The sequence below is a fragment of the Eretmochelys imbricata genome, chromosome 9 (assembly GCF_965152235.1).
Source record: "Eretmochelys imbricata isolate rEreImb1 chromosome 9, rEreImb1.hap1, whole genome shotgun sequence".
NCBI lineage: Eukaryota > Metazoa > Chordata > Testudines > Cheloniidae > Eretmochelys > Eretmochelys imbricata.
In genome coordinates, this window is record NC_135580.1 from 48,993,103 (window position 1) to 49,016,667 (window position 23,565).

The 23,565-nt window shown below is 43.4% G+C and overlaps 1 protein-coding gene across 12 annotated transcripts in view; it reads left to right on the top strand.

Annotated features, from left to right (window-relative positions):
* The window catches only part of ARMC8 (armadillo repeat containing 8), a 181,819-nt gene that overhangs the window by 141,180 nt on the left and 17,074 nt on the right, over positions 1-23,565 (top strand). For all 12 annotated transcript variants that reach the window (XR_013347187.1, XR_013347191.1, XR_013347188.1 and 9 more), the window contains 4 exons: positions 4,352-4,434; positions 4,690-4,771; positions 11,672-11,758; positions 15,500-15,592. Coding sequence is in view for 3 of the 12 variants with exons in the window: in XM_077827229.1 (XP_077683355.1) it covers positions 4,352-4,434; positions 4,690-4,771; positions 11,672-11,758; positions 15,500-15,592 (345 nt within the window). In the remaining 9 variants the exon portion in view is untranslated. The remainder of the gene's footprint in view (positions 1-4,351; positions 4,435-4,689; positions 4,772-11,671; positions 11,759-15,499; positions 15,593-23,565) is intronic.

Below are 23,565 nucleotides of genomic sequence, written 5' to 3' on the forward strand. Positions count from 1 at the left end.
CACCGAATGGCATGTAGATTCCTTACGGGCATGGGAAACTTCTTCCCACGTGTCAGACCGTCCACCCTAACCTAGGACCTCAGTCTAGTTCTGAGAACATTGACTAAACCGCCCTTCAAGCCTATGGCTTCTTGCTCTGTTATACCTGTCCATGAAGACAGCATTTTTAGTGGCCATTACCTCAGCATGAAGGATAGAGGAAATAGTGGGGTTGATGGCACATCTGCTGTTCACGGTTTTCTTTGAAGACTGTCACCTTGAGGCTACACCCCAAGTTCCTCTCCACCCTAGTAGCCTACTCTTTTCATGTGAATCAGCTAATCCACCTTCCCGTTGTTTTTTTTTTTTTTTTTTTTTTTTTTTCAAAAACTACATTGTGATAACAGGGAGGCAATACTACATATGCTGGATGTTAGGAGACCCCTAGCATTTTGCTTGGACAGGACTAAGGACTTTAGGAAGTCTCCTAAACTCTTCCTTTCATTTGCAGAAAGATCCAAGGGTTCTACAATATCCACTCAAAGATTCTTCAAATGGGTCTCTGGTTGCATTAGCCATTGTTACCATGCGTATAACCTGCAGCACTCCACAAGATCTGTTTATACATTGGCGGAGTTTTTTAAAGATGTCCCCATCTCAGAAATCTGCAGGGCAGCGACCTGGGCCTCTGGCCATGCTTTCATGGAATATTATACCATTACTCAAGACTCAATCTCTGATGCCATCTTCGGCTCTGAAGAACTATCATCAATAACAGAAGCCCCAGCACTCCATGGGGAATACTGCTGTGAAATCACCTACAATGGAGTACCCATAGGGACGCTACTCAAAGAAGAGGAAGTTACTCAACTTGTGCAGTAACAATGGTTCTTTAAGATGTGTTGCTCTATGGATGCTCCACAACCGGCCTTCTCCCCTTTACTTCTGTGTCCTCGAGGAGGGGCTCTGCCCTTTGAGTAGAGAAGGAATTGAGGGTGGTTTGCCTACGCAGTGCTATGTAACCTTGAGATGGGCTGACCAGACACTGCTACCAAAATTCTCCGATTAGGGGAGCAAATACACCTAGAATGAAGCACCCATAGGGTGACACATCTCAAAGTACCATCTTTTCTGCACAAGGTGAATAACTTCCTCTTGTTTTGCAGTGTAGCATAATGCAAGCTTTTTCTCAGAAGTAAACATAAGGAAGCAGTAATGTTTAAAAGTAGATTCATGGCTAGCTCCTAAAAGGGAAACCACACTGGAGATGGCAATGCAAATAAAATGATGAGTGGCAATTGTCAAATCAGTGTGATCACCAGTGATAATGACCAGAGTATTCTCTCCTACTTGGTTTGTCCTCATCTGTGCATATGAGGCACTTAACTACACTTGGAGCTTGTTAGTTCTGATAGACCTTGACAGATGTTTGTGGTAATCTAAGAGTGAAATATGGCGATAGAATTGCTATGAAAATAAATATTGGATTTTTATTATGAATAAAATAGGATAAAAAAGCAAGAATGACGTATCACAACACACAATACTGCATGATCCAGGTCAGAACTATTAGGCCATGTCTTACAGAACTATTAGACCATGTCTTAAGCTTACAGTGGCACACCTGTACTAATACAGCTGTCCCACTATACGAGCGCTCGTGTAGCTGTGTTATGCCGACAGGAGAGAGCTCTCCGGTCGACGTAATAAAAACAGCTCAACAAGCGGTGGTAGCTGTATTGGCAGGAGAGCATCTCCCGCCAACAGCGTAATGCACCCAAGCGCTTATGCTGACAAAACTTATGTCGTTCAGAGGTGTGTTTTCTTTCACACCTCTGAGTGACAAAAGTTTTTCTGACATAAGTGCTAGTGTAGACTTGTCCTGTGTGTCCTCTTCATATGACACACTTAAAAAATCTACAGTTGTACATAGTTAGTTTTACAGTTTTTACCATTTTTATTGTTTTTGTTGTAGTTTTTAATAGTTTGATAGTTTTAGAAGTAGGATTGGGGTTCCTATTTGGGGAGTTTTGTTCCCCATGAACACCCCTCCTCCCTGGACCCACATGTTGGTACTGGACCATGCCATAATCCCCAGGCTTTACAATCTGTGCCTCCTGCCCCGCGTTCCTTCTCGAGTCAACGACGAACATCAACTCTGCCTCTTACTGCTTGGGAGAAGCCAACATTGCATCCAGGTGCAGTATCTGCTAGTCCTTCCCTAGCCATACCTGAGAAGGCCGGGCTCTCCGCTTCCAAAAGCACCTCCTGGAAGTCCTCATGAGGCCTCATTTGGACCCTGGCCGCGGAGACACCCCCATCTCTCCTCCGTACATCGGGCTGAGGCTGCCAGGAGTACACCACCAACTATGGAGGCAGAGGCCAGCACTGGTGGTACCACCACTATGGACCCTGCACCGGGGACTAGTCAGGAGGTAAGAAAGCATGTACATAAGCATGGCGATAAGTTTTCCTCTAAGCCTAAGAAGGGAACGAACTCTAGTCATGGGGACAGAGCATGCCCTAACACGCACAAACATTAAAAAAAGCTGTATAAATTGACAGATCCGCCAGTATTGAGTGCAGACCACACACAGTTAACATCAGCATCCCTGAGAGCCAGAGAGCCATCCAATCCAGGGAAAACCATTCTCCCATTCCAGTTCCAGGGACTGAAAAAGTGCCCTTGACTCCAGGGAGGTCGTGAAAAGTGCCACAGCCCCAGGAAGTGTTTGTCCTGGGAAAGCCAAGGTCCTCACCCCTTCTGGGGCCCTGTACTTTCAGGGGGATCTCCGGCACCAGATATGAAGTATCTGAGGCACTCCTCATCTCTCGCTCCAACAGCGTACACGCTTCCACCGGCTCTGACAGTGCAGCCGATGGTACTGAGTTTTCATTTTTGGAGGACTCGGATGAGAGTCAAGGACCGTCCATCCCATCCCACCACTATGAGGAGGCCTTCCACATCATGGCAGCATCCTCAACTCCAGCAGCCTCAGAGCCACTGGTTTCCCCTGCCATGGGGCCCTCCTCAGCACCTTCTGGAACCATTATGTTGGCCCTATGGGGATCCTGGCCCCAATACCTACCATTAGAACCTGCCTGTTCGATTAGGGATGCTTCACCTATTTCACCGTCATGGGCGCCTTTGAGCTCGGAACCAGTAATGGGAGATGAGCCACTCAGTCCAGCTCAGACAGTATTGCTGGAACAGTTGAGATTCCTGTTGTCCTCTCCTGATGCAGCAGTGGCTTCAACAACCCCCAATCTTCTGATGACTACTACCAATTCCAGGATCTCTTGCATTAGAATGGCGGGTGAGCTTCAGATTCCTCTGGAGGAAATCCAAGACACTGAGCATAAGCTGCTGGATATACTTCACTCATCAGAGCCAACTAGAGTTGCTCTTCCAATCAACAATGCCATTCTTGAGCCAGCTCACACAGTTTGACATACAGTGGCCATATGTACACTTACCCCAAAGGAGGCAGGAAAAAAGATACTATGTACTAGCCAAGGGGTCTGAATTTCTGTTCTCACACCCAATTCACTTGTGGTCCAGGCAGCGATGGAACGGGCTAGGCAGCAGCATCCATGCTGCACCCATCTGACAGGGAGGGCAAGAGACTGGACCTTTTAGGCTACAAAGTCTTTTCTTGAGCCAGCCTTCAATTTGGGATTTCGAATTATCAGGCATTATTTGCCAAATATGATTTCCTGAATTACAGCAAATTGGAGGACTGTGTCAAGAAACTGCCACAACAGGACCAGGCCTGCTTTCAGGCAATAATTGAGATGGGGATGGTGATAGCAAAGACCTCATTCCAATCAGCAGCCGGTGCGGCAGATACTTCATTATGCGCAGTTGCCACTGGCAGCATCATGAGGAGGGAGTCGTGACTCCATTCCTCTGGTTTTCCCAGGGAGGTGCAAAACATCACTGAAGACTTCCCTTTCAGTGCATCCCATCTTTTCAAACAGAAAATGGACAATTCCCTCCACACTCTCAAGGATTCAAGAGCTACACTCTGTTCCTTGGATATTGCACACCAGCGCCAAAACTAAGTTCTACTGCCACAGTCTGCACAGTGTTACAGAACCTTTCAGATTTTCCGTCAACGGCCTTATGAATCACCAAGAAAGCATCAGAAGAAAACCACCGTCAGGCAAAGGGAGTAGATACTATTGTCTAATTGATGAGTTCAGTGGTTCCATAAGGGGAAATAAGGGTGGTTGTTTCTAAGGTAAATTCTCTTTTCATATGCAAAATTTAGAATGTTATCGATAAATCACAGCAAAACAGTAGCATTTACAAATAATACAAAAGTTGTCCACCTTATGTTGTTTATGCAGCATTAACTTTTTTCTCCAGATCATTGAGACTGAAAATATGATGGACCGAATTGTGAATGGTTTGTCTGAGTCTAGTATCAAGGTGCGGCTATCTGCAGTCAGGTATGAGCTTTCCTTATCTAATTAAAATAATTTTCAGAGTGTTTAACTCTGCTTTTTTTTTTGGTCCTTGATTTGCTGTCCATCAAACACTAAAACTAACGTAAAGTAGTTTCTAGTCTCTGAAAATTCATTAGAGATGATAGTAAAATATTTCTTGGTGTTTGTTGTATTAATTATCATCAAATTCCTAGCTATATCTGTATGGAGAGAAACAGTGAAAGTATTTCACAGACCTCATTTCATTTTTCTTTGTAGATGTTTGCACAGTTTGTCCCGGTCTGTGCAGCAGCTACGGACGAGTTTCCAGGATCACGCCGTATGGAAACCCTTAATGAAGGTGAGATGAAAAATAGCAAGAATCACACACTTGGAAGTGGATGTGACCTGTTCATCAGTTACAGTGTCTTTTTGTAGAATCTTAATAGTTATCACCTTGACATCTGATATGTGTGATCTGTTCTGGAGGCTCACAAATCAGCAAAAGCCCAGTAACAACAAACAGTGTCGTTGCCTGCACTTTCTCTTTTGAAATGTAACACAATCTATTACAAAATAAGACAGGCACTGAGAGCCATATTGCCCCTAGCCCTTACTCAGCAACATAGGAAAGGGCTCCCCTCTGCTCCCCTGCTTAGCCTATAACTGGCAACTAAGGTTGAGGCTGCAGCTGTTTTGTGGAGGGGATATTGATCCTACATTCCACCTGCAATACTTTCCCAGGGAGTGAGATGCTGGAAGAGGCAGGGCCATGATGTGGGTAGAGCATTCCTCTTCAGCCTAATGCAAAATCTCTCATATTGCATTGTCACATGCACTGCAGTTTATTGAACGACTGAGTGGTTGTAAAGAATGGGTTGTACTGAATTAGTGAAAAAGGACAGAGGAAGACTAATTGCACTGCACATACTACTCTATCTATGGGGAAATGGCAGCTTCTGGAGGAGAGAATGGGCAAACCAACCAGAAACAGTGTGCAAGGCTAAGAGATTTTGTTCCTGTGATTTGCCTAGTTAAACATAGAACAAAAGAGCAGATGTGCTGGAACAGGAGAGAGAGAGAATGAGGAAGCTGTGAGTTCTGCAGTTCCCCATTTGCCCTCAAGTATGCAGGGTGGCTAAGCTTATTGCTTAGAAGCCAATGTTGTTATACTGAATAGCTGACACCTCCATGAAAACCTGTTCAGTCACAGCTTTGATCAAAAAAGCAAATAAGATGATATGTTACCTGAAGAAACAGAGTACAGCGTTTCTGTAATACTACTAATAGATAATAATGAAAATATTATAATGTTGTTTTGTAAATCAGCGGTATAACCATACCTAGACAGTGTGTTCAGTTCTGGGCACTTGACCTCAAAAATCATATAGCAAAAATAGGAAAGGTACAGAGAAGGGCAACAAAAATGAGTAGACAAATAGAAAGATTAGGGCCATATAACTTAGAGAGTTGATGAATTAGTGATGACATGGTGGAGGTATATAAAATAATGAATAACGTAAAAAGGTCAGCCAAAAATTCCTGTTTACGATTTTTCATATTACTAGAACAAGGAGACATTCAATGAAATTAAAAGGCAGCAAATTTTAAACTGAAAAAGGGAAATTATCCTGTGGAACTCATTGCAAATCCTGAGTTTAACAGGATCCACAGCTAAATTAGACTGGATAAAAATGTGTAAAGGATATAAACTCCCCTGTTTCATGATATAAGCCAGGCAAGCGTGTCAGCAACCTTAGCTTCAACACATCTTCAGAGATTGAAGTGGTACAGAATCAAGAAGAGCCAGGAACTCTGACAACAAGGTACATAAGGGCTTGGAGAATGCAGGCCTCTGTAAAAGGCAGCAAGAGTACTGCCATTCTGAGAACTACCCTGGTTTTCGTTCACAAGTGAAACAGCACAAGTGTGTCAGATCCGAAGGGGTTTCTGGACTAAGAGATGACTCTCAACCAGTCTGTTTGTTGCTTCAGCAGTGAGTGCTGGTTCTTAGAATCCTTTCTCTTGCTGCTGACTGTGCCACCAAATTAGGGTGTGTTGGTTTAATTGTGGATGACATTTGACCCTGACTTGGGATGGGTGACTTCTGTGGAGCAAAGTTGGACTTCTTTGTCCATTACCCCCTCAAGTTTCAGTAGTCCTGGGTGCCTGGACAGTCTTGGGTCTTAGTTTTTGGGTTTGCCATCAGTGGAGTTTGCAAGGAGTCTCAGGGAGTCTCAGATTCAAGACTATTCCTTTGTAGGTCCTTATCGTCCAAGCCTATAGTTGGGGTCTCTCTTGTACTCCATTAAGGTTACCTGCAGACCGGATTTATCTGCCTTGGGCATCTCTAGAACCTGGATACCTCATAGGACAACCACCTTTTCTTTATGAATTCTGAACTTCTTGGCCATATTGACCTCTAGTTTCCACAATTTTATGAGTCAGCCTTCTAACCTTCTACCCTGTCACTGGAGAAGGATCTGTTCTGGGTCTGGTGTTGTTTAACATCTTTATTAATTACCTGGATGTAGGAATAGAGAGTATAGTGATCAAATTTGCAGATGACACAAAGCTAGGGGGACTTGCCAACACTTTGGAGGATAGAGCTAAAATTCAAAGGAATCTTGATGAATTGGAGAACTGGGCTGTCGACAACAAAATGAAATTCAACAAAGACAAATGTAAGGTGCTACATTTAGGGAACAAAAACCAAATGTGCAAATACCGAATGGGGGATAACTAGCTTTGCAGCAGCACTGAGAAGGATCTGGGAGTTGTGGTGGATCACAACCTCAACATGAGTCAACAATGCAATGCTGTTGCAAAAAAAAAAAAAAAAAAAAAGTGCAATTGTGGGTTACATAAACAGAGGCATACCACGCAAGTCATGGGAGATGATAATACCACTCAGCGCTGATTAGGCCTCAGCTGGAGTATTGTGTCCAATTTTGGTCACTGCTATATGAAAAGGATGTAGAGAAACTGGAAAGGATCCAGAGGCGAGCGACAAAAATTATCAAAGGTTTGGAATGTGTGTCGTATGAGCAAAGGCTGGAGGAATTGGGTATGTTTAGTTTGGAAAAGAGGAGATTCAGGAGGGACATGATAGTGGTCTTCAAAAACTTGAAAGGCTGCCATAAAATAGGTGGAGAAAAATTGTTCTCTTGCCACAGAGGGCAGGAAAAGAGGCAATGGGTTCAAACTACAGCTTAGCAGATTTAGATTAAATCTCTGGAAATACTTCATACTGTAACTGTAAGAACAGTAGGACAGTGGAACAAACTGTCTAGGGAAGTCATGGAATCTCCTTCACTTGAGATTTTCAAAAAGAGGCCAGATAGCCATCTGTCTTGGATGGTTTAGACACAACAAATCCTGCATCTTGGCTGGTGGTTAGACTAGATGACCCTTGTGGTCCCTTCAAACCCTATGGTTCTATGCCCTGGTCTACACTAATGGGGGGTGGGGTTGACCTAAGATACGCGAATAGCGTAGCTGAAGTCAGCGTATCTTAGGTCAACTTACCTGGCTATGAGGACGGCGGTGAGTCGACCGCTGCCGCTCCCCCGTCGACTCCGCTTCCGCCTCTCAACAAGATGTGATAAATCGATCCCCAATAGATCGATCGCTACCCGCCCTATGATTCTATGTGACTATCAACTCTCTTCCTCTTTTTAGGTGAAGACAGCAGTTTGATATTTCTGAACGATGGCAGGAGAACGTGGCCATCCATTCCAAAAAAGCCTTCTTGAGCCAGTCTATGATTTCTGGCTCAGCCTTGTACCCATCCCTGTTCAAAAGGGAATATAAAATGTATCCATATCTTCAAAATGGATCTGACTTCTTTTACGAGCATTCTGCTCTTGGTTGCTTATTGTATTTGTGACCACAGAAAGAGCCAGACCAGAGAGAGCTGCCCAGTCCATTGATCAGTAGAAAAATCTTAGGGATGGATTTGCTTGGTAGGAAGGAATGTCAGCAATATTGTAATTAGGAAGTTCATGTTTTCAAGCATTTCTCCATTACCAAGCATTGGCTGTCCTTTAGGAACTGTATCAAGGCAAATTCATTTCAGTAGCTTTAGCGGTACATTGTCTTAAACCTACTTTTGGTTGACTTTCCTGTAACAATTCTGCCTTTCTGTCCTCTCATTATATAAATTATACCCACTTACATCAGTAAGTTACACCACATTTTACATCACCTCTGACTTTGATCCTTGCCTTTCAGTTAGTGGCTCACTAGTTCCCCCAGAAAAGAGAAGCTGCTTACTTTTAAACAATTGAGTATAGTTATTCAGTCAGCTTGAAAAGCATGATTTATAAGGAAAATATTTCTGGCTAGTGCTAAATAAATGTACAGTCCTTCTGTCAAACAAGAGGTACTTCTCCCTCTGTGGGCATGCTCTCACAACGACATGTGAGGAACTGAGGCCCACAGAAGGATGCCATTGGATTTATATCTGTCCTTTTGGCCTTATTCTCTACTGCCCTATACTTTACTTACAATGTGTGTATAAATGACTATCCAAGGTGCCAGGCAGTGAGAATCGGGCGCTTTTATAACATTTTGTTGGCAGCTAATAGGGAAAACTTACTAGATCTTTTATCCTACATCTCCTTTCCACAATGCAAAGTGTGGAACTATCCCCCAGTATATACCTGTTGTAATGTAGGGAAAAAGAATTTAAATCTCAAAATAGTTATAAAAATGAAAAAAGACTTGAACAAGTCTTCCTTAAGATGACTGGCTGAAGTATTACAGCTGTATAGGGGGGAGAAGAGGGGTCTACAAAGGGAACTTAGTTTAAAGTTGTGTATAAAAAGGGATCACAAGTTCATTGGTGACAGCAGCAACAGGAGAGAAAACCAACTACTGTAACAATAGTAATAATAAAGGTCAGGTTTAAAAAATGGAATAATTTTTTTGTTGGAGGCAAACGGTTAGAAATTTCGTGGCAGAATCTAATTTAGTGGGATTTAAGAACAAAAGATAGAGAACAGATATCGGCAGTATCTTTGGAAATGGGATTTGAGGCTCATACTAGTTTTTGCTCATGCATAGGACTACACCACACACACAATTAGGGCTTAGGAAGGAATTATTATCCACAAGGTAAAAATGATAAAAAAAGGATTTTTTTTGTTTTTGTTTTCCGTTCTCTTATGCATTGAACAGGGATCTTTCAATAGCAAGTGGAGTCTATTCCCTGCCACAGCAGAAGGGTGGGCATTGGACTGTACTGTCATCTTCATCTTCTTCTTCTTCTTAAATAAAGTATCCTGTACTGCCATATCTGTAAGCAGTAACAGATCACGAACAGAGAGCTTGGTGCATCTTGATCTCTCCTCTTCCCTGCCTGTGGCACACAATAGTTTAGTTTCCCGTAATATTTTGGTCTAATTCTGGTGGTTGGCTTGTTTTGGGCATGGATAGGCGGTGTTTAGTGGCTTGTGATATACAAGAGGTCAGAATAGATAACCTGGTGGTTCCTTCTGGCCTTAAACTCTGACTCAGTAAATCGCAATTAAAACCACTTTATTCTCCTTTGAGTATATATCAGGGGTGGCCAACCTGTGGCTCCGGAGCCACATGCGGCTCTTCAGCAGTTAATATGCGGCTCCTTGTCTAGGCACCGACTCCGGGGCTGGAGCTACAGGCGCCAACTTTCCAATGTGCCGGGGGTGCTCACTGCTCAACCCCTGGCTCTGCCACAGGCCCTGTCCCCCACTTCACCCCTTCCCACCCTCTCCTCTGAGCCTGCCACGCTCTTGCTCCTCCCCTCCCCAAGCCTCCTGCACACCACAAAACAGCTGATCGGGAGGTGTGGGGAGTAAGGGGGAGGTGTGGGGAGTGGGGAGCTGATGCGGGAGCTGCTGATGTATTACTGTGGCTCTTTGGCAATGTAGATTGGTAAATTCTGGCTCCTTCTCAGGCTCAGGTTGGCCACCCCTGGTTTATATCCTTATAGGAGCTCTACTATAGGATGTGTGTGCATCTGTGTGCTCTTGACTGGAGATTGTAATCCCAGCTACTTGGGAGGCTAAGGCTGATGGATCACTTGAACTTAGGGGTTCTGGGCTGCAATGTGCTATCCAGTCGGGTGTCTGGTGCCACTGACAGCCTGGCTAGCGGGTGGCTGAAGGAATGGCTAGACCAATAAGAAAGACATGTTGTGATCGGCACTTTTCCTGTGAGGGCTGATGGACCGATCAGACAAGGTGACGGTTACTTGAGTTTTTTGAGATGTTTTGTCCCTGTGGGTGCTCTATCCCCTACCCTTCTTTCCCTCTGCTGTGGAGTCTTTGGCTTTGTAGTCTCTGGCTTCCCGGGTGAGAAGGAAATGAGTGCAGCAAAGTTCACACCTACTTATGTGCCCTCGTATCTAAGCACAAGATGCTTAGCTGTAATACATCAGACACTGTTTTCACAGTCTCCAGTCAAGAATGCTCAAGTGCATCCTCGTCCTATGGTGGAGCACCCATAGGGACAAAACCTCTTGAAGAACTCAAGGTATTGTATGGGTAAGTAACTTCTTATCCCACATCCAAGAATGAAAAAGTGGTTTTGGACATTCTTACTTTTATAACAGTTAAATGTAAAAGCACAGTGATTTAAGGAAACACACTTAAGGATTGTTCAAGCAAGCTGATTCTGTAGCACTCTGTAATCACAGTTAATTATATAGGGGTAGATAGTTGCAGTTTGCACAAAGCCCTTTGTAGGAGGCTGTTCAGAGTTGCCATTACCCCAAGGGAGAACATGTATCTCCAATGACTCATTCCCTCCTGGGCTGCTCAGTGCATTGAAGAGATGCATTTTGTGCACCATTCATAGTGTAAGATAGTGTAGATTGCTCCCCTTGGTGTGCCAGCTCTGTAGTCCACTGAAAAGGAAGAAGTGAGACTCTTTCAAAATAATTTGCTCCACAGAGGAACAGCTGTTATGGCCCATGTAAGATCAGAACATGTAAGTGGTGGGGAAGACTATCAACTGCTCCACCTCACCTTCACATAGGCGTCAGTACCATGCAGATCACAATGCCTGAAGGTCTTTTTGTTCAAAAACTGCTCTACTTCAACAGGATGACTGTGGAAGTGAATTCCCAAATCCCAGCATAACCCTTCATTGCAGTACAAGGGCACTGAGGCTCATCTGGTGGCTCTTGCTAAGCAAAACCGTAACTTTGTTTAAAAGTGATCTTAGTCATGTTCATAACAATTAATGGAGCTCCCCACTCTACTCCTTATGCCCTTAGGTTTTACAGAATGCTCCAGATGAAGTCCTGGTGGTAGCATCTTCCACATTATGCAACCTTCTCCTTGAATTCTCCCCAAGCAAAGAGGTTGGTATTCACCTATCATTTCCTCTTATTGCTTGTTTAGTAGAACTGTGTGTTACAACAATGACTTTTGAGTAAGCAAAGAAGTTTTTTAATCACTATCAGGTGATTATACGGTAGTTGTAATGTTTGGATGATGGAATTTTATCACTGATATTCTGTCAATTAAAAAAAAAAAACCTGTTAATTATTCAGTGATATGACAGAATAGGTGGTCCCATCTAATGTAGTTAGACATGAGTATGTTGTATGAGCCCTAACTTTACTGATAGACTCTTCCTTTAATAAGATTTTAAAACACTTTTCATTTATAATTCTGCCTTGTTGCCTGTGCTGTATCTGCTCTAGAGATAAATCAGATAACTTCAATCTACAGGGCTGTCAAACCAACAACTTTCACAAGCTCTAGAATCTCTCTCTTGGTTTAAAAAAAAACCATTATCTAGTTAATTGCTGATAATTTTAGCAGGTAAAATGCAGATGCGGGTGACGAGTGGGGAAGTGGGAGTACCGGCAAGGAAGGAAATGCAGAGGGATGAACCTAGAAGGCATACAAAAAAAGGGAGAAAAAGAGAAGGTTGGGGAAGAAATAGAAACAAAGGGCAGGAATAATGGTGCAGATATCCAAACTGAGTGATGCTGGGTATGACAATGAGGGACTGAATAAATAGTAAGTTATAATCATAACTAAAATCTGTTACTACATAAAGGCCAGAGGCTCTCCTTGATCTGTGTGCAAATCTCTCTCCCACATCTGTGGTGTGAAGGGAGTACATAATTCTAGATTTATCTCTCTGCCCATGGGCCACAATTACAAATGGACTTCAGTCTTCTCCAGAAGATAAGTTTGACAGCTGAGAGGTAAGCCATGTATTTTACCTTCAGCACTTTGAGTTCACAGACTTGAAACCCAATTATGCCTTCATTAAATACAATGGCAAAACACTTGTTGGCATCACTGTGAGCAGAAATGGGCCATAACTGCAGGAATGTGATTTCACCAGGCTGAGCAAAAGTGAATGCTCAAGAAAGTTCTTTTTCATTAATTGCATTGTATAGTGCATTGGCTTATATGAAGTACACTGTGCATTTCACCATGCAGTGTATGTACTTCATGAGTATCAGTATATGTTGCACACAGCGTACAAATATTCATATTGCCACCTAAGAAGTGTAGCATATGGTCAGTATATTCTTTAGGCATTTCATTCTATAATGTATTCATTTTACTGTGATGTATGCATTTCTGTATTATAGTGGACAAAACATTCATCTCTTGGGCTATAATTTTCAGTATTTGATCTAAGCCCATAGGTGACTTTTTTTAAGTTTGAGGAAAATCCCTTCATCTGCTCTGTGATGAGAAGTGGAAAAAACGCTTCTCATGTTATAAAGTAATTTTATCCACACATTTTTAAACATGGCTACCAAAAAAGCAACTGATTAGCAACTTGAAACTTGGCATGGCCATAGATAGTCCTTATTGAGAGCTAGTGCCCTTGTTTGATTAGGCTGGAAAATGGTTAAAAATAAAGATGTTATAAGCAATTGGAAAAAATGCTCATCAGTATGCTCAGTAGTGATATGCCATAACTTTATCAGAGCTTAGTCATCTTTGTGACCTCATTGTACATTTCTTGCCTCTATCATGGCTAGGGGATCAGACAGAGTCTGTTGCACTTTGGCTGCTAATGGGCCCATTTATATGGGCTTCTCTTCCCCAAGAAATCTCATCGTGTTTAGACTTCATCATGAGGAGCAGAATTAGCTAAAAAAAGCTGACCACAACTAACTGGTCAGTATAGACAATGACAAATAGTGCTCAGTGTCATGTCAACGGGCTGTGCTTATAGCCTTGCCTACAGTGACCAGTCAGCCAGGAGTACTGTGGTGTCAGCTAACTCCACTTCTCATAACATCTAAATGTGATCAGATCTCTTGGTGAAGACAAGCCCTTTGATGGAGACTCTCTCTCGATAAAAAAATGTACACGCTGTTTATGCAAATGTGTCTTTACTTAGACATGATTTGCCAGAATAAAAGGAGAGACTGTTTTGAAATTCCTTCATATAGCTATGAAATATATTATTTTATTTAACATACTCTGTATTTTCTTTTTTATTTGCAGCACTTTAAGATTTGTACATTAAATACCAACTACAGTAGCAAAAATAATTTTGTCCGTGTATTTAGTTGAGCTGAGCTGGAGCAGGATTTTTTGGTGCATGAAAAATTCAGAGATTTTGAGGTTTTTTTTGTTCTGTCTCAGGACAAAAAAATCCTGGAATTTTCTATGGAATATCTTCCCAGCTGGCAGCCTGCCCACCCTTTCTCCAGGGCAGAGGGCAGCCCAGGGAGGCAGCCAGGTTGGGAACCAATTGCCAGGCTCCCCAGGAGCCCCAGCTCCACAGCAGCCATCCTGCCAGTGACCCTGGGAGTCCCAGCTCCAGCTCCTGCCTGACTTCCATCAGCATTTTGCCAAATTTAACAGATTGGCTGCTCTAGTGTTTAGCATCTTAATTCAAATCCTTATTTCAGTTGCCAAGGAGTATCAGCATATTTTTCACACTCAATTATAATAGTACTTTTTCAATATTGAGACAAGTATTAATACCATTGTGGCGATGGTGTTTGTTAGAAAAAAGCTAATGGTATACATTTAATCTCAATCAGGTGATAAAATTTACAGTTAAGTTTTTGCAAGAATATATGACATTTTATTATTGTTTATTCTACATAGTTTCAGAATAAACTATGTCACCCAAGATGTTTCATCTTTAAACTTGTAATGGTTAATTCATATTTGTAAATTAACATTTGCCAAATCATTCCACAGCGGTGTTCTGCCAACCTGTAACAAAAGACCTTAGTATAAAGCACGTGTGCAAGCAAACAGAATTAAGGGCCAAATTCTGCATTCACATATACTGATGTAAATTTGGTGAAATTCACCCCTGTGTAAGGGGCCCTAACCTATTTTGAGGCCTTATGTGAATCATAAATGGTGCAGAGTGCTTTTGCAGACCTTGTGCACAGAGTGAATATCGCCCAGTCTGGAGTAATTCCACTGACTTTGGAGATGTTATTATAGATTTACATAACTGAGGGTAGAATTTGGCCTGTTGTTCCCATGGCAACCTGAACCCTGAGTTTCCTGACTATTGTGGATTCACGGTCTCAAGCTTTTATCATTCTGTGACTGTAGTTTGTTTCATTTAATAATCTGGGGCTTTCTAAATCCATCTGTTTGTATTTGTCCTGTAACCTCATTGTCTGATAATATCACAAGCGGTTTGAGTTTTTCTCAGGTTGTCACCAGAATTCTTAAGAGTTAGCCTTATTACACTTGGTGGTTGTTCTGTTGTTTATATACGTGTTGAACTCATTACATCTCAATGTGTCTTCATTAGTGAATGTGAAGAGCAAGTTTAAATGCAATTAAAGACAGTGAAACCTGTCTTGTGTGTCTGCTCAAGGAATCAAAAATCAGTTGCTTAATGAAGATAGTCTTTTATTAAAGGTGCTTCACTGCTAGCAGTCTATTGAGACAGAAGGTTGTCTGAAAAGGGTGTGTGTACATACACATTTCATTATAGTTATGTCTACAGTTCCTCAATAAATAACCAAGATCCACCTTGAGATAAACACAGTATGCAATACCACATTTGATAGATCATTGATGTACATGTAAGTTCAGTAAATTCATGGTGTTCTAAAGCTGTATGTTTTTCCTGTTCATTACAGCCTATTTTAGAATCAGGAGCCATAGAACTTCTATGTAGTTTAACCCAGAGTGAAAATCTTGCTTTGCGAGTGAATGGCATTTGGGCTTTAATGGTAAGTGCTCACTCCAATGAAACATTGTTTATACAAACACCACACACAACCAGTCAACCACCAAAACACACTGCAAGGAAGGGAGACTCAGAGCTTTACTTTTGGCCATGAAGATCATACCAGTTACTAAAAACAACATTGCAGATGTTCAGCCTGCCTCTATGTGTGACTATACAAGAAAATAGTGATCTGTCCCTGAAAGTATATTAAGAACATAAGAACAGCCATACTGGGTCAGACCAATGGTCCATCTAGACCAGTCTCCTGTCTTCTGACAGTAGCCAGTGCCAGATGTTTCAGAGGGAATGGACAGAACAGGGCAATTTGGAGTGATCCATCCCCTATCATCCAGTTCTAGCATCTGGCAATTGGGTGAACTATTCATGATGACTTCAAGATCTCTTTCTTGGTAACAGCTAATTTAGATCACATCATTTTGTATGTACAGTTGGGATTATTTATTTCAATATGAATTACTTGCACTTATGGACATTGCATTTCATGTGCCATTTTGTTGCCAGTCACCCAGTTTGGTGAAATCCTTTTGTAACTCTTTGCAGTCAGCTTTCCACTTTTTGTAAGCCAATAAACAAAAAATGATCTTGCTGATATGTCTTTATTGACAGTATAATTATATCCATAACAAACTATTCATGTATTCTTGACAGTATAATTCTTGACAGTATAATTATATCCATAACAAACTATTCATGTAAGCTTCACAGTGCAGTAATTTCCAACAAATAATAAATGAAGTGTAAATCCATGGAATTATACAAAGAGTGTAAAATCAGGAGATCAAAGCAAGAATAAAATTCAAACCTTATATCTATTTCACTTGTGCATGTCAGTCATGAGCTAATTGAGCAGCAGCATAACTAATTAGTTCAAAGATAAGGCTATAGTTCGGTACAGGTAAGAAGGAAGATTTAAAACAAGGGTAAATGGGTGAGCCTTTGGCATTTTGTCAGGGATGTGGAGATCCAAAAATGTCCTTCATAAGCTGTAGTTCTTTGAGTGCTTGTTCCTATGTGTGGTGTACTTCAGCAATTGCACATGCTTTCCATGGCCCAGAATTAGAGAATTTTTCCTGAGTGTCTGTTTGGTCCACACATGCACCCCCACTGTCCTCATGCTCTGCATCTTAGTTCCTTCTTACCTCTCATCGTCTGGCATGGAGCTTCAATGTACGTGCTGACTTCTTCAGCTTCTGTCTGTAAATAAATTGTCATTAGGATAAATATTTGGGGATCAGTCATTAAGACTTGGGACAACTCCCCATACCTCTTGGGTGAGGAGTGGTTCCTGTACATCACTACCTCTCTCTCTTTCCCCCCAGTCTTCCAGTAGTGGCAGGAGAAGTATGACAAAAATCCCCATAAACCCTTCTATATGTATGTAACTATCACGATACCTGTCTGTACTGCCTGTGGGAAACATGTCCTGCTCAGGTGCAGTATCTGCTGGTTATTCCCAAGTAAGACAAAACAGTCAGGGGACTTCAGTTTCGAAGCATTCCTCATGGAGAGGTCCATGAGACGGGGTACAGCCTCTAACCAGGGAGACTCTCTTGTACATCAGTCTGAAGAAGGTAGGAGCAGCCTCTTGAGTTCGGCTCAGGCCAGTTCCAAGGCCTCTGCCCCCTTTCTCCCGTCAGCTTCAAGACAGGGCAGAAGGGAGATACAAACAATCCCATAAAGACAAGAGGGAAAGTTCCACATCCAAGCCCTCTAAGAGGAGACAGAAGTCCCCATCCTGTACCAAGTCAGGAGATACCTTATGCTCTGGACCCGGATGTCTGCTTCTGAGAAGGACCAGCCCAGGACTTCATCAAAGGGCAAGACAGCACCACTCTCCCGTACCAAAAGTGGTACTTCAGTGCCAGCACCTGTTCTGCATTGGCGCTGCTAGATCCAGCACCTTCAGCACCAGTGATCCAAGTTACAGAAACTACTCCAGCCTGCTTCTCGGCATCAGGTGGTCTAATCGTACTTATGGAACCAGAGTCACTGATACTCTGGACTCCGACACCCACTTCCACGACATTGACCAGTACTATATCGCTGTGGTGGTTCTCACCATCCCCATCTGACTCTGAACAAGATTTGGTGGATAATCAGCTGAACATGAGCTCCCAGTGCAACTCTGGGGCCAAATGGGCTAATGTAATCCTTGGATGTATAAACAGGAGAATCTTGAATAGGAATAGAGAGGTTATTTTACCACCTGTATTTGGCACTGGTGCAACTGCTGGTAGAAAACTGTGTGCAGTTCTGGTGACCACAATTTGAAAAAAATGTCGATAAATCAGGGAGGGTTGAGAGAAAAGCCATGAGAATGATTAAAGAATTAGAAAACATGCCTTATAGTGATAGACTCAAGGAGCTCAATCTATTTGGCTTAACAAAGAGAAGATTAAAGGGTGGCTTGATCAGTCTCTAAGTACCTACATAGGGAACAAATATTTGAAAATGAGCTTTTAAATCTAGCAGAGAACAGTATAACACAATCCAATGGCTGGAAGCTGAAGCTAGACAAATTCAGACTGGAAGTAAAGTGTAATTTTTTAACAGTGAAAGTAATTAACAGTTGGAAAAAGTTACCAAGTGCCATCACTGGCAATGTTTTAAATCAAGATTGGATATTTTCTAAAAGACATGCTCTAGGAATTATTTTGGGTAAGTTCTGTGATGTGTGTTATATCGGAGGTCAGACTAGATGATCACAATGGTCCCTTCTGGCTTTAGAGTCTATGACTCTTCAAGCCTGGTTTGAGCAAGAGCAGTGGTTTTCAATCTTTTTTCATTTGCAGACTCCTAAAAAATTTCAAATGGAGGTGCCAGACCCCTTTGGAAATCTTAGATATAGTCTGCGGAACCCAGGTTGAAAACCACTGTTCTATGGTAACAATAACCTTTTGTGGACCCTTTAGACATAGTCTGCAGATCCCCAGGGGTCCACAGACCACAGGTGGAAAACCACTGAGCTAGATTATCATGGCCACCATTGATGAATAAAGACAGGTCATCATGGAATCCTCTGGTACCAAGAGCTCTCCTGTTGGATATGGGGTTGGAGTTGGAAGAAGAATGAGGGACACCATCCCTGGACTACTCGCTGAGAGTTCAGCTCAGACAGAGCATCAGGGGTCTCCAGGGTATCTCAGTACTTCCATATGAGGGAGTGCCCTCCCTTTTTACATGTTGATACCCATCAGCCTGGAGCCCTGGACAGTGTCCATATTGGAGCCCAGAAAACACACACTATTATTGCCCAATTTATTTACTGTGTGACACAGGACCCACAGGGGTGTAAGGCTCCCAGGGAAGAAGACCTCTCTCAGCCTCCCCAGGAGGCACAACCTTTTGGAGAAGAACAACAGGAACAGGAGAACACCATGCCAGTGACTCTGTCCTCCTCTTCTCCCAACCAGGCTGTGGTTCCAGCTTCTCCACCATACACTTCCAGGACTTGCTGAAAAGGCAGAGATGCTACAGATTTCCCTTGATGAGGTCCAGGAAGTCCCATGCAGGCTGCTGAACAGCCTACAAACCTCAGGACCAAGTAGAGGAGTTTTTCAAATCACTGAAGCCATCCTCGAATCCACCAAAAAACTTTGGTAGACACCTGCCACCAGTATCCAATCAGGTCAGAGTACCTCTTCTCTCACCCAACTCACTAGTGGTGTCAGCATCCAGTGAGCATAGAGCATAGTGGGCAGAGACAAGCCAGGTCCCTCCAGTTTTGAGTTTCAAACTGTCAAGCACTGATGACCAAATATGGTTTTAGATTTTAGAATGAGCTGACAGACTCAGTCAAGAAAATGCATAAGGATACTAGGGAGCAGTTCCAGGCCCTCATTAATAAAGGAAAGCTGGTGGCCTTAGATACAGTGGACATGGAGGTAGGTCCATGGTGATAGTAAAGAGATGCTTGTCGTGGCTCTCTTCTTCAGGGATCCCGATGAAAGTACAAAAGACTTTCCATTCAAGTGTGACGCTGTTCAGTACAAAGACGGATCAGTCCCTCTGCTCATTAAGACTGTGAAGTCATGCTCCATCGCTTGGCATATATACAGCTATGATTAAGCAGAAATCTAGCAAACCACAGTTTCAATAGAGACAGTCCCATCAGGGTTTCACCATCAGTGGCTTTTCTGAGCTGCCCTGTAAGCATCAGAGAACTCAGAGGAAGGGTGCCCAAAGACACCCGTCTTTTGCCTCCCAAACAGCATGAACTCTGAAACTGGCATTTCATCAGAACCTTTGAGTGTGTGCACCAACAACCCGTCCATCTAAACAATTCCCGTGGTTTCCCCCCCCCTCCCCTTTTCGAAGACAACTATCCAATATCTATTTGCCTGGAGAAAGATCACGATAGACTGATTGATTGGTAATAGAGTTTGTCTCTTCAGGATGCACCATCCAGTTTTCTTCCCTCTGAAACCCCACCTCTGCCTCGCCACCTTAATTCTGGGATCCCTTTCAGGAGAGGGTGATAGAACCAGTGCCTCCAGCAGCAAAGGGAAAGGGGTTCTACTTGAGGTACTTCATCGTCCCCCAAAAGTCAGGGGCATGGAGACCCATTTTGTACTTCAGGGAACTGACAAGTTTGTCCACTGACTGAGGGTCAGAAGGGTGATTTTTGTCTTTAATTATCTCTCACTAGGTTTAGAAAATTTGTTCATGGCCCTTAGTCTCAAAGATGTGTATTTTTCAAGTGAACATCCACCCAGCTCACAGGAGATTCCTGAGGTCCTTAGCTAATCAGCAACACTACCAATTCTTCTCTTTACAGTCTCAGCAGTGCCTAGGGTTTTCACCCTGTCATGGTGCCAGCTCCCTTTCATCATTGGGGGTGGCAGCGTACACCTGCTTGGACGACTGGCTCCTAAAGGGTTGATCTTACCAGGAAATGCAAGAAGCAACCAACATGTTTCTGGACCTGTTTGAAAGGCTGGGTCTGAGGGTGAACCCAGAGAAGTCTTCTCTGGAACTGACACAAATGACAGAATTCATCAGAGCAAGGCTGGACATGGTGTTGGCCAGAGCATGCATACCAGATGACTGTTTCCTCACCATCGATGGACTCATACAGCAGATTTGGATGATCTGTTGGGTCATATGGCTGCAAGTACTTATGTGATCCCATTTGCAAGGCTTCATCTCAGATGCCTGCAAGCATGGCTACGGACTCCATACACCCCAGGCAAACAGTCTCCATTTGCTGGTCACAGTTCCACAAAGGACCTTAACATTCCTGGGCAGGTGGGAAGACAGAGGAAAGGGGTGTGTGTGGTGGTCTGTTCAGTTCCCTGCTCCCAAGAATTACTGTGACTGTGGACACTTCCCTTATAGTTTGAGGAGCCCTCTTGGAAGGGCAGGTAGTGCAAGGGAAGTGGTCTTCTCAGGAGTCTTTGTGGCACATCACCGTGTTGGCGTTGAGAGCCGTCAGGCTGGCCTGCGAATAATTCCTACCTCACATTTGCAGCCATTCAGTCCAGATTTTATCAGACAACACGGAAACAGTCTATTACATCAACAAGCAGGAAGGAGCAAGCTCCTCACAGCACTGTGTGGAGGCCATCACCCTCTGGAATTGCAGATTACCCTGACGGCCGTTCATTTGCCACAAGTCCAAAGCACCACTGCAGATTCTGAACAGACACTTCTCCACAGAGCATGAGTTAGAGCTGCATGACCTATCTCTCTGGGAGGTGTTTTGGATGTGGGGTCTCCCAGTCACAGATCTGTTTGTGTCAAATATAAACAAAAAATTGGACTATAAGGTGGATCGAAAGCCAGCTAGATCGTCAGGCTCAACGGGTAGTGATCAATGGCTTCATGTTTAGTTGGTGCAAGCGGAGTGCCCCAATCCTCTAATTTGTCTAGGTCCCTCTGTATCCTATCCCTACTGTCCCGCATATCTCGCTCTCCTCCCAGTTTAGTGTCCTCTGCAAACTTGCTGAGGGTGCAATCCATGCCATCCTCCAGATCATTAATGAAGATATTGAACAAAACCGGCTGGCGTGGATTGCACCCTCAGCAAATTTGCAGATGACACTAAACTGGGAAGAGAGGTGGATACGCTGGAGGGTAGGGATAGGATACAGAGGGACCTGGACAAATTAGAGGATTGGGTCAAAAGAAATCTGTTGAGGTTCAACAAGGACAAGTGCAGAGTCCTGCACTTAGGATGGAAGAATCTCATGAACCGCTACAGACTAGGGACCGAATGGCTAGGCAGCAATTCTGCAGAGAAGGACCTAGGGGTGACAATGGATGAGAAGCTGGATATGAGTCAACAGTGTGCTCTTGTTGCCAAGAAGGCCAATGGCATTTTGGACTGTGTAAGTAGGGGCATTGCCAGCAGATAGAGGGACGTGATCGTTTCCTCTGTTCGACATTGGTGAGGCCTCATCTGGAATACTGTGCCCAGTTTTGGGCCCCATGCTACAAGAAGGATGTGGAAAAATTGGAAAGAGTCCAGCGGAGGGCAACAAAAATGATTAGGGGACTGGAACACATGACTTATGAGGAGAGGCTGAGGGAACTGGGATTGTATAGTCTGCAGAAGAAAAGAATGGGGGGGGATTTGATAGCTGCTTTCAACTACCTGAAAGGGGGGTTCCAAAGAGGATGGATCTAGACTGTTCTCAGTGGTAGGAGATGACAGAACAAGGAGTAATGGTCTCAAGTTGCAGTGGGAGAGGTTTAGGTTGGATATTAGGAAAAACTTTTTCACTAGGAGGGTGGTGAAGCACTGGAATGCATTACCTAGGGAGGTGGTGGAATCTCCTTCCTTAGAAGTTTTTAAGGTCAGGCTTGACAAAGCCCTGGCTGGGATAATTTAGTTGAGGATTGGTCCTGCTTTGAGGAGGGGGTTGGACTAGATGACCTCCTGAGGTCCCTTCCAAACCTGATATTCTATGATTCTATCCAGGGTATTGAGGAAACTCAGACAGCACAAGGTGCGGTTATTGTCATAGTGCTGAGCTGGACCCATCAGTTTTAGTACCATATTGTTATTGCAACTGTCAAGCCAGCCTTCTCTCCACCTCGCGCTGAGGCAAAATCTTTTGAGTCAAGACAAGGGGAGGACTTACCACTCTAACTCAACCAGCACTTGAGGGCATTTTGTAGGGATGGACATCAGACCTAGGAAAGGCCTGGTTGGCAGATATCCGGGTCGTATTGAGCAGTAATAGGAAGGACTCTACTGGGAAATGCTACACAGCAAAGTGGAAAAGATTTATATTCTGGTGTGATCAGTGAGGAATTTCCCTTTCATGGTCCGGAATCCCAGATGTACTAGGCTAGCCAATTATCCTTAAAATACATGGGACGCTGATGGCCATTAGTGAATTTCACCCACCTGTACACACCTACTTTGTGTTTGCTCATCCAGTCCCGTTTCTGTTCCTGAAAGGCTTGGTTAGAGTCTTCCCTCCAGTGTCAAAGCTGGTACCATCCTGGGACTTGAACCTGGTTTTTCAACTCTGACTAAGGTGCTGTTTGAGCCTTTGGGATCTCTACTGCATCTTTCCATGAAGGTAGCATTTATCGTCTCAATCACATCTACCAGAAGAGGTTGGGAGCTAGGGGCACTCATGGCAGATCTCCTCATCGCGGTACAGTTTTCCACAAGGCTAAGGCACCTATGAGACTCCACCAGAAGTTCCTCCCTAAGATGGTATCAGACTTTCACATCAGCCAAATTATCCATCTGCCTGTGTTCTGCGCTAAACCAAACACCAGGCGGAAGGAGGTGATGTGTCTCTCCTTGGATATGCATAGGCACCTTGCAGTCTGCCTACAGAGAATTAAATTTTTGAAATCTCCTAGACTTTGTATCATTTATGGAATGGATGAAAGGAGAGGCTGTTTCCACACAGAGGCTGTCAAAAGGGATCCCGGGATGCATCATACTCTGCTATGAGATGAACAATGTCCCTCTTATGGGCAGTGTGAGAG